Here is a 12,400-nt window from a genome sequence, read left to right as displayed (position 1 = left end):
GAATCCGTGCCCAAGGGCTAATGATGATTTTCGCTTGGTCATTCTAACAGAGGTTCTTGGGTCGGGGACTCTTAGAGATGCAGTGCCTCAACTCAAAGGACCACATTTCTTAGAGAGGGAATTTGGGCACCATGGAAGGGCAGCGAAGATGTTGCTGGGTGCAGTGGAGGGGGCCTACCGCTAATACACAAGCTCACCCTGGAGAGGTAACCACCTATTTCATCTACATGGAGTGTGTGTCTATTTGTTGCTCCAGTGCTTCTGCCAAAGGGATGGGTCTTGGTCATTTGTCAGATATTTTCAGAGCTCTCAAAGCCCAGGTTCCATTTGTTCCTTCAGCAGAGTGCTCTACAAGTTCTGCTGCCCCTCTGCACGCTACCCCCCCTAAATGGGTGCTATTCCAGTTCTACTCAATCCCTAGTCAGTGACAGGAGTCAAGTTCAGGACAATGGAGGAAATACTAACCAGTCACTGTAAAATAAACAGTAAAATCTCAAGAGAAATTTTCATGTCACAGTGACACTTGTTGAGTCCAAATTATCAAGGTACCGGGAAGCATTTGTCAGGCTCTTATTTTCTTCTTTCTTTCATCTTAAGGGAAGGACAAAATAAAGATCTGGAGAATATCAGCATCTTGAACAATAACAGCATGAGGTTTTTATAAAGAATAAATCATTCCCAGTCATGCTTAACAGGTTTTCTAATAGATTTGTGAAATGAGAAGATGAGAGGGGAGCAAGGGGGATATTCATATTTGAATTCTTGCAAAACACTTGATATGGTGCCTCCTAGTTTTACTCATGTAATTATCCGTTAGTTTTAGAAAACTGAAAAGTAGCCCTGAGGCCATAACCCAAGGAAAAAGAAAAGAAGTCACAATCGGTGAGAAACAGCTGAAGGACTCGAGGATGTTTAGACTGAAGAGAAAGCTCAGAAAGCTGGGATAGCTGTCTTCACACACGTGGAAGCATGTCAGGGAAGAGAGGGAAGAGCTTCCGTGCTGTCTCCAATGCTAGCATTTGCTGCTACTGACTGGATGTTTGATGAAGGTAGATTTCAGTTCGGTATAAGAAAGCATTCTCTAAAAGAGCTCTCCAAAGATGCAATGGGCTGTCTACGAGGGGTTGTTTAAGGTTCCTGTTACTGAAAGGGATCAAACAGAGTAGACACGATCAAATGTCATGCATGCATTGGGTGCCACGTTGCACCATATACTTCCATGGACTTTTCTGACACTAAGCTCACAGATCTGTGATGTCACTTTTGTGTTACCGAATGCAAGACGTGTACGTGTATGCAGTTTTAACCTGAGAAGCGAAGCCACAGAAATAACTAGACCTAAACTATTTCACATGGAAATGAATCTAACTTTAAAAAAATCTTCAGAGAATGTATTTTTGAGACTCTCTTAGATTTAATTACTTACATAATGATCTTATAATTTTCCCTTCTTTATCATCTTACCTCAATTTCCCACTGGAAGGGAACACTAAGATGTGTATGTATGGATGAAATCTGCAGGAAACAGGCAAAGGAGTATTACATACTTCAATAACAAGAAATAATATCGTTGCTCTTGCCATATTGCTAATGATAATGACACAACTGACTTTTCCTTACCCTCCCCGTTCAGCCAATGGGGGGGCCAGCTACAGAAAATAAATGATTGGCAACCAATGAAAATGAAATTATTTCTGAAGTCAGACGAAGGAAATTCGATTAGGGAGAGTTAGGATCAGCAGAGCTGAGGAAGGAAAAATCTATAGTCTCCCAATCTTTGCAACGTCAAGGGGCACCTGGAATTGTTCCAAGTGGCCCACTATGAGACAAGAGGATGGAAGAGAATGGAATCTAGAAGGGCATCCAGTAGGAGCAAGCAAAATGTCATCAAACTTTGGGCTGAGAACTGCACATCTGTAGATCTCAAAACAAGTTAAACTGTATAAGACATGTAAGAGGATGCTCAAATAATAACTTGGAAGTCAATTTTACAGGTAGAGAAGCAGAGAACAGAGTGGTTCAGTTATATAATGAATAACCTTGACAGATGGTGAAGATCTAAAATGTTCTCTATCCCTTTCTGTAATAACCTATTGACAACATTGCTCTTCCATTCACAGCTTTAAATGCAACCAATAACATAAAGACTATATTAGTCTGTGTTTCCAAGGAAACAGATGACTTAACCAAGTAAAATGACTAATATGCACTGGGGGGTGGTGGTGGTAGCAGCAATTAAATTAACTGATTTTAACAACAACAAAAAAACTGGTACAAAACGAACTTTCTATCTATGTACGATAGAATTCATTGACCATTATGGTTCTTAATGTAGCAAAGGCTTATTATATCAACTTATTTCTCCCCAGGAAGTTTAAATCTGGAAGTTATAAAGCAAATATATAAATTCACCAATTATACATCAAAGATGCAATGTACACAGTATAGGCTACTGATCATGACAGGTACTTTTTTATATTTTAATTTTATTTATTTACTTATTTATTTCTAACGTTACTTTAGAGAGAGAGACAGAGTGCAAGCAGGGGAGGAGCAGAGAGAGAGGGAGACCCAGAATCTGAAGCAGGCTCCAGGCCCCTAGCTGTCAGCACAGAGCCCGATGCGGGGCTCGAACTGTGAGATCGTGACCTGAGCCAAAGTCGGATGTTTAACTGACTGAGCCACCCAGGCGCCCCTTGGCAGATACTTTTTTTTTTTTTTTTAAAGGTGAATCTAATAAGAACTATATTCGTTTTTGAGTAAACATGATGGATAATGTTTGCTGACATAAACTGGTTTGATGGTTTTGACTCCAGTAAAATAAGGAGTTACCTGTCAATTAGGTCAAATGCTCATCTAAATTCAATCTGTTTATCTCTCTGACGGCCAATCACGGGAGTGTTAGAGAAGGGAAAACTATGTTTTTTTTCCCTTGAATCAAATGCAAGGGAGAACTACTTTCTTTTTGAACCTAAGCCTGGGAATCTTAACTGTGAGTCTATGAAGGGGGTAGGTTGCTGGCAGGTGGGGACATTCAGGGAGACAGGGAAAATATATGACCCCTGAAATCGCATGTACAATTTTGTGTGAATGTGTCTTTTTCTGGGGAGAAGGCCCACAGCCCTCAATAAATTCTGAAAGGGGCCTGAGAATTAAAAAAAAAAAAAGTAAGAAGAACTGCCGTAAAGGATGTGAGCTCGGAAGAGCTAGCTAGAGACTCAGGCTAAGTGAGAGAGCCTGGGTGTGTGAGCTCACGGTGTGTGCACGCCTATGTGTTTGAAGAGCTTTGACAATGTGAGAGAACAGTACTGTGGAGTCAGAATGAACAGAGGGATTGGACAATACTTCCCACTGCCAGAAACGAATTGTTCTTTATACTGAGAATATTGCTTTGCAGTTAGGGTCCAAGTTTTTCTATTTTATCCTTCAAATGACTTTGTGTTGAAGGTCATAAAGTACTTTGGACTAAAATGCAAATCTGTTAACTGTCAGGGATTCTTGAGCAAAGGAGAATCTCATCGATGAAAATTGCTGCACCTTAGGTACATTTGCATTGAAATCACAAAGGAAAATACTCAACTTAGCTGGGTGTTCTTAATAGTAGTATTATTAGTATTAGTATTTGTTTTTATAGCTAATCTTATGGTTTTTCCTTGGAGGAGTTACCTACATAGGGCTAGCCATGAGGCTTTATAAAGCCTAGAGGCTTTATAGGGTTAGCTATATAGATAGGTTCCCTAAGACAAAGTCTCTGTCTACCTGACAGCTAATATCTGCATGTCTAGAAACATTCAGATGGTGAATGAATTGTTCAGTGCTCCGTCAATGTTTGGCATCATGTAGACAGAACATCCCTAGGATTTTGAATATAATGTTGAATGTTATATAAATCGTTTCTAAATCCAGGAATATGAACATCTTGGCCTTCCTTGTTGACTTTCCAGTAAGTAGGTGCCCCAAGAGATATACTGCGGGACATGATAAGTCACCACGAAGTGTGACATCCTAAGGTACATAAACATTTGATTAGAGCAGGGTGCTGTGAACTAGTACCTCTCTAGTCTTTCTAGATGTGCTTTATCTTTACAAAAGTCTTAACTTTACAGTCTATTTTTTATCAGTCAAGGGATTTAACAGCTTTCTTATCCATGACAATGCTTGCAATGATAATTAAGAAATGTTTTAAAACTAGAATGAATTAATATGAAAAACGGATGGAGGCTTGGGACTGGAAGATGTCCACAGGTAGGTGTGAAGGACTAACTCAGTCTGAGAAAAAGCAGGTAGATTCCAGAGCAAGCATGAGAATCTGGAAAATTTCAAGGAATGTCTTCTTGCTTTCAATTTTCTATGCTTGTGTGAATATAGTGTTAAATGGAAATGACCCAAGACTTTTCATATGTTTTGACTGGCCTCGATGGTACTCTGTACATACAAGTTGCTCCGTTAATGTCTCTATTCTCCCAGGTCACTATTTTTGGTCACTATCTTTCAGGTCGATGAGGGGATGGCTGAAGCAACAACTGTTTTATGGACTAGTTTATAGGATGACAACAAAATCTTCTGGAACAGAGGGAAACTTTTGGCCTAAAGTTCCAAAGGCATGTGTCAGGGATAAAGCTGTCATAACCAATTGGAGGGAAGGCTCTATCAATTTACCCAGGAGGGAGGAAACAGGTCTATCCCCACTGGAATGGGAGGGGATGCTTTCCTTTTCTAGGACTCCATAGGGCATATATTTGTATCTTGTAGCCTCAGAAAGGGAGAAATAAGCTGATTAAGCCATAGTCTAGTTGTGATCCTTGCGTAACTTCAGAACATGGAATACCAGAAGGTATGAATTCCTTTCAAAAGGTGTCAAAATACTTTGTACTCTCCAGAAAATTCCTAGAACAGAGTGAGAAAGTCTAACGATGGACGCTTTAATCTTTTTTTGCCCCAAAGGAATAGAGCTTTCAAGCATTAAAAAAAAAAAAACAAAACTAGTTCTTCCTTCCTTATCAGGGCATACAAACACAGACTTCCATTTTCTTTTTTATCAAGTGACCACTTCAAAAAATTGAACCTGGAGAACTTAGAAAATTGAGCCTTTTGGATCTGGCATTACCTCTACCTGTGGAATAGATATTTTTGATCAGTCTTCGTTTTGACCAGCAGGGGCTGAGTGGCTTACCTGAGCGCTTGGAAGTACTGAGATCCATGTCGGTGATGGCAATGCCCACAGGGAAGGCCACACATACAGGGATGTCAACACTTCCTGGTTCTCCAAAGCAGTGCTCAAAAGTCCTTTAAGTAGGAGGTGTGGGCCTGTTGACCTATGTGTCCTTTGTCCCTATTCCTGCATCAGAGGTCAGGGCTACAATATGGGCTACTGCATTTTCTGCTCTTCCTTGCAATGCCTTTCTCTTCGTGTTATCGCATTCTTGCTTTTTCCTTATCCGCTAAACCAACAGAGATTAGAGGAGACTTACCTTAATTCCAAAATACTAACGGAGTTTCCTGAGGGAAATATTCGTCTTATGAAATTAAAGTCGCCAACATACACACTCCCATCAGGGCCAGAAGCTAAGGCAACAGGAGCAAAGAGCTTGTTGTTGTGAGCTGGGCCATTGCAGTTGGTGCAGGCTACGCTCCGCTGGTGTCCGTTACCCATGATGGTTGATATGACTGGGGGCTGCTGGGAAATGAACATATTTTCTCCATTCCCTTTATGTATGATTCCTAGATCCAAGAAAAAAAAAAAGAGAATAAAAAAATTACCTCACAGTATTCTCAGCAACATTTTAACTTCTCTCTTGTTGTTCAAAGCACCATGACGCTTTGGCCTGGCAGAAAAAATCTTGAGAGTGAAGCACACTGCATGGCCACAACAAACAGGAGCATGACACTTTGCCTCAGCTTGTCTATCTGTGATATGGGTTAATACACCCTTTAGTACTGATCCTAAATGCCTCAATGAAACCCATGATAAATAACTTTTAATGATCTCCTGTTCATTTTGGGCTCTGTGAATCATCTGTGGCTAATTTTTCATCTCTGGATGACTATCTCCTGATGCTTGGCACACACTTGTCTGACTTCAAATTACCCTCACTATGCAACTGACTGGTTCCTGAAAAGGAAATATCAGTCAATTTTAATATTAACCTTAGCAAAACACCATCAGGAAGGTAATTGACTTCTGTGAAAAAAAATCATGCTGTTAGAATGCACTTCAAAGATATAAGAAAGGGACTTGAATTTTCCACTCTTTTGGACCATATCTCACTATCATCAGTGCAGGAAATAGAGATACTGACTTATGAAAATGCTGGAAAATACTGTGCATTCTCTTTGGGCAATCTCTTCCAATCTCACGGCTTTAACTCGTATCTCTATACGCCAAAACTTTCTCCTGTCCAGAGTTGTCACCTGCCATGCAATTTCCTGCTCGATCTCCTCACCCAGATGCCCCAGAGGCACCTCAAACTCAACAAGTATAAAATGGAACTCACTGTCTTCCTCTCCCCCTGCCAAAGCCTGCTTTTCCTCCTGAGTTCCTTACTCATGAGTGGCATCACAGTGAGTGTATTTACCCAAGTTGGAAGTGTGGCCATGACCGGGCCTCTTATTTTCCTCATTCTCTAAACCTAACTCATTACGAAACCCACGTTGAGTCCATCTCCAAAATATGCCGAACCAGTTTTGTCATTTCTATTCCTACCACTAAGGCTTTAGTTCAGTTTTTCTTAACTTCTTGGTCTCCTGGCCTCCATGCATACCTATCTCCAAACCATCACCCCCACTCCTGCCATTGAGATCATTTCAGTATGTGGCTTAGAATCTTTCAACAGCTCTGTATCCTCTACAGGATAGGGGGTACATTCTCTATTAAGGTATACAAAGTCTTCATGACTTGACCCTTGCCTACTTCTTCAGTCTCCCCTGTCACCATCCTCTCATTTGGGACCTTGAGTTCCTGTGATAGTGAACTATTTATAATTACTTTCACATACTTCCATTCCTGTCTACACTGGTACATGCTATTCCCTCTCCATCTTGAAAGCCCTCCTCCTCTTGTCTGCTTGGGGAACTCTTATCTATCCTTCAAAGCTCAGCTCAATTCTCTCCGATGCTCTGTCCAGGCAGAATTAGTTACTCCCTCTTCCTTGTGCCCATGGTTTGTTTTCCATAGCTCCGTTATTATACCCACTAACTTGTATGATACGGTTTTCATCACTTCTCTATCTTTCCCACTAGAGCCTGGGCTCCATGAAGGCAGACCCTCTGTCTGACTCTTTTCTGCATTTTAGTGCCAATCCCCATGGCCAAATCATTAGAGGAGCTCAGCAAATGTTGAAAATAGGTTTTGAGTCTCTTGTAGTCTCCTTGTCCAAATCCCAATGATTTTGCAAACCTGCTGAGCCCGGGCAGAAAATCCAAGGAACAAGTACTGCTGTGCTCAAGTCTGCCCAGAATGAGCCTGGGCAGGTAAAACATCCATGTTGTGAGAAGGCATGCCAACGTGTCAGACTGAAGTAACTGACGGCAAATGAATGAATGCAGTAATCCTGTACAGTCTTATTTTTTCTCCCATGACCCCTGCTATCTATCTCCTTGGATTGCTTGTTACTCTCCCTAAACATTTCCTGAAATATCTTCCTCAGTTTTCTTCTGACTTTTGGTCCCACAGTCCTACAATAGAAGCCACTGATCACTCAGAAATAGGAACGTTGCTGGCAAAAATAAGTAAGAGGGTAACACATACACAATACCATAGTACCAAACATGTACTTGGAAGGGTCCTTCCAGGAAACAAATCCCATACATCATATAGCCTTCGGATTTCAAGTCTAGGTATTTTGGCTCTCCCTCCCAAGGTGATTTCTGGCTATTTTTTCAACATATGATCTGCAGGAACAGCTACGAGCTTATGCCCCAACAAATTGGTCTTTCATTGCAGAACTCGAGAGATGTCTCGAGGATCACTACTTTCTTATTAATTTTATTAATAACTTTATTCATCAGTAACAAAATTCTTAAGATTTAGAATAGTTAATTAAATAAGATTAATAGGACTGAATTTCATTTCCCAAAAACACTTAATTGCAGTGTGATCAACATTATAATTTAAATGAGTCAGGAGGAAGTGAATGAGAACTTGAATGACAGTCACACAACATCATCGAAAAGAAACCTCCTGATGATTGCTACCTGAATATCCTACCAATGAGACTATGATATGTTGTCTAACAAATGAGGAAACCAACTGTTTAGCATGTCTGTATTTCAGCAATGCATTACAAGGTATATCATTCAAAAATATGTCCAATTATTGGCTTGGAAATACCAGATTTGCTATTAACATCTATTTTCACAGGTAGATCTCCATTTTTTTTATATCAATATAACGGTGTAGTTAACAATTACCTTCAAAATGACATGTTATTACCAGGTTCCTGGCAATTTAAAAACTAAAGATGGCTATTCTAAACCATTCTTCTAAGCCTACAATTCTAAAACTCCCCTTTTCTATTAGAAAGCCCAGCACTCCATCAAAGAAGAAGAATGATTAAAGGAAATAAAACATAAGGCAATGTACTTTCTGATTACATCTCAACAATTGATGTCTTGCTTTCATGCGAGGTACTGAAGTGCCCGTGTACTGAAATTACCATTCCTGTTTAAAGCTGAAGCAATCAAAACAAAAATGGGCAAACCCCTTTTGTACTTCCCTGGAAAAATAGATCATTCTGAAGGGTGTTTTTGTTGTTTCAAGAATCTGTTTAACCTTCCATTACATAGAACCGGGGCATACCATCTAGCAACAATGATTTAACACCAATTCTTCTGCAAAACGTTTCTTTGAAAATATTTTGTTTATGTTCCTGGAAATCTTGATCAATTACTGCCGCCTCCCTTCCAGTTTATTCTGCCACACATGCTCATTTTGAAAACAGAATCAAATGATCCCAGGACAACGCGCATTATTTATATGAAGGCCAACTTCTCACCTAGGGTTGGGTGTCTTGTTTACAGTCAACAAAGAAACCCTACTGAATGGGGCTCACTGTGTGTGTTCTCCCCTAAGTTTCCCTTTTCTCCACCAAGATGCCAAAGTCGGTTGTGTAATAAGCTAAGCATGCTTTTAAACACACTGCTCATACCCTTCTGCTACCTTGCTCAGAACTTCCTTTGAAGCTTATAAATAAGTTTGAAATAAAAATTCCCCTTGGAAGCCAGTGGGTGGTGCTTTATGCTGATTTCAAAGAAGAAACCATTTTTCAGACTTATGAACAACGAGGGACACAATACATATTTCTCTTAGGACCTGACTGAGACGATATAAACACAAACTGGAAGATATGCCAGTGTGATCAATGGAAATTTACTTCCCCTCCCAGTAAAACCATTTGTCGACAAACTACTGGCCTATTTTGGAGCCTACGTTGAAAGAAATTCTTTATCCACTGCAGACAGATGACGATATCCAATTAGTACCCTGGATTGTTTTTTCTAATAATTTTTAACACTCAACTGGGAGGACACACAAGGGTATGTGTTTGATATAAAGATATACTACAACAAATAGCTTACCTCTGTAATAGACGACTCATGTACACATTTTTATTTCTTATAATTTTAAAGGGCCGATTTCTTTTAAAACATAAGACTATGTACTCTCTGTAATCACTAAGAAGATGTATTTTTGAAGGAATAATATCGAAAAACACAAGTACCTGGTGTTTTTTTGTTATCTTGGTGAAAGTAGAAACCATCTATATATATCAGGCATAATATTTGGAAGCAATTCTCCACAACCAATGGTTAATTGTCAGGTAAATATAATTGCTGCAACTAACATGACAAATGGTCTGAAAACACTGCCTTCTAGAAAGTACCCGCTGCATAATGATTTTTGGAACCAAAGAAAAACTAAAGAATTGAATGGCAGCAGGCATCCAATCTAATTACAGGTGTCTTTTTAACCAGTGAGAGGAAACTGGGGGAAGATAGATTCTTGTTTCTAATCTGCCATCTGTCTCAGATCAAAAAAGCAGGGTGCCTAAAGAGTTAGGCTTTTTCCAGAAAGAAGCGGAGTGGGGGAATTTGGAAAGACGGTCGCTCTTGCCTTAATCAGTCAGAAAAGACTGTCTGACCTGAGGGGGAAAGAGCATTGCTTTCTAAATTGGCCTTCTCAAGGCTGCTCCTTCACACTTATCATTTCTGCTTCTAAAAACTGCCTTTGTAGGTGGGATTTAGACTTCGAAAACATCCCACGAGAGGTGTTCGTGTCCAAGGTCAGGCTGAAAGGCAGTGGCAGAGCTGGCTTCAGATCTGTTTCCTGGCAAGTGTGACAAGTTCTTGGGTAGAAACACAATGTGCCTACAAATGAGATGATACAATGAACAAATGTTCCTTAAAAACAAAAAAAACCCCTATCTAACATAAGGTTTGTGTCTCAGAATAAAATTCTCAGAAAGAGGCCGAAAGCACGTTTAGTGGGGCTGGGGTGAGCACAAGAGATCCGTTGAGGGTGACAATATTCCAAAACTGTTGTGGTGCTCGGTGCACAACTCCACAATTTACTAACCATCACTGAAGTGTATGTTTAAGGTGGGTGAGTCGTATGGTATATCAATTGCAGTGCAAAAAAGGTGTTAAGAAGATTCTCAGAACCAACTTGGTACCTGTTATGGAAAACCTGACTACTGGTGAGGCAGGGGTGGAGAGAACACGTTGGTGGAAATCAGGGAGCCCCCAAAGCCAACTTTCTCAATGGCTCCCCTCTGCTCTGAATTTTTAAGGCTGTGTGAAGCAAATGGTAAGAGGACATGGGACTGGGAGCACACAGCCGGGGGCTGGTTCGATCGAGGTCATTTCCCACTTTGTGCTTAATGTCAATGACAGGCATTTGAAAGAGACAATCCATACAAGCCAATAAAAGTGAGTGGAAAAGAAATGGCTGCTTAAAATGTCAAACTCTTTCAAATCAAAACAAAAAACCTCATAACTTAATAAGTGGCATCTGCCCTTTCGTTTTTGTATTTTTAAAACTATGATTCCCCTTTTGACAACAGAAAAAAGTTGACATTTTATATCTGTGCCTGAATCTTTGCTCTTAAAAAAACCAACAATTTGAAACGGAGTTTAGAATATTCCTTGAAAGAGGGGGAGCAGGTATGATGAAGGCACACCACAATGGACTCATTTACCTTCGGCGTCCCACACTGGGACCATGGTGGGTGGTGTCATTCCACGGTTGAAGCAAACCTGCTTAGTTTTGCCAATCAAAATTTCCCAGCCTGTGTGGCTGCTTGGCTGGCCTGACCCAACTGTGGTGCAAACAAAGTAAGATCATAGGTGTGATTATAAAATGGATCTCTTAGCCTTGGTCAGTTCATGGCCTTACAAGATATCCTGACCGTAGCCAGCTGTTTCACGAAGGTAAGATGCATACAAGGATGCCTGGCTGGAAAAGCGTTAACTGTCTCAAGACATTCACATCCCCACTCCTGAAGAAATAACTCAAAGTACGTGTTCCACTGAAGGCTGCTCAAAATCTGCCTCTTTGGATGAAAAGGAATACGATTTCACAGGGCAAGCTTACCAGCAGATGTTCAAATGAAAGCTGGATGGGAGCACCAATGACCGACCTCCCAGTAGGATGCAAAACGAGGTGAAGGAACTTGGATGGAGCATTTTTAACCAGGGTAAGAGAGGTCAGTTTATCTGAGAGACACATGGGCTCCAGGGCCACCTGTGGTCCCTTCTCCTGATTTAGGTAACATTTAAATTACACACACTAGGAGAAAGTGACAGCAGGAAGAACAGTTCAAAGAAGCAAAGATGGAAGATGACCATGTCCTGGTTCTCTGCCTTTTCCCGAGTTCAGGATGTAGGAGACCTAAAACTAAGTGAAGTCAAGGACTGCTCTCTTTCCCCAGATTCTTTCACTTCTTCTGTCTTCCTCTACCTCTTCTCCTCTTTACCTATAACTGTCCCTTGACTCAATTCCTAGCTTCTTACTGGATCTACTGACATTTATGTGGATACGCGACTGTGGTGCAGAGAAGGAGCACACGGCACTCGCCATTTACTAATGGAGAAAGTCACATGATTCTCAGATTCTTGATCTTTTAAATGGGATTAATGCCACACTCCAGGGTTGTTGTACTTAAAGTGGGACAGAATTCAACAAAGCCCTTTGAAAACTGTATCATGTGGATGATTCATTGATCCTAAAGTGCACATTTTGCTTCACATTTTTAGCAGCTCTGAAAATAAGTATGTATCTTGCAATCAATGCATGTCATAGTTTAATTGGCAGCACTTGCCATAAAATAACAGTGTAATTGACGGAATCTTAGATTGTATAAAACACGGCAATTGTTATTCCACTTTTGAAAAGTTGGTTACA

General features: G+C 40.5%; 1 protein-coding gene across 1 annotated transcript in view; it reads right to left on the bottom strand.

The window, feature by feature from the left end:
• TENM1 (teneurin transmembrane protein 1) overlaps positions 1 to 12,400 on the bottom strand; it is a 790,868-nt gene that overhangs the window by 114,864 nt on the left and 663,604 nt on the right. Inside the window, exon 22 of the mRNA XM_081792970.1 lies at positions 5,472 to 5,721. Coding sequence (XP_081649096.1) covers positions 5,472 to 5,721 — 250 coding nt within the window. The remainder of the gene's footprint in view (positions 1 to 5,471; positions 5,722 to 12,400) is intronic.

This window comes from Panthera onca, chromosome X, assembly GCF_046562875.1.
Source record: "Panthera onca isolate mPanOnc1 chromosome X, mPanOnc1 haplotype 2, whole genome shotgun sequence".
NCBI lineage: Eukaryota > Metazoa > Chordata > Mammalia > Carnivora > Felidae > Panthera > Panthera onca.
The sequence above is the reverse complement of the archived record's forward strand: the minus strand, read 5'-3'. Positions and strand labels throughout refer to the sequence as shown.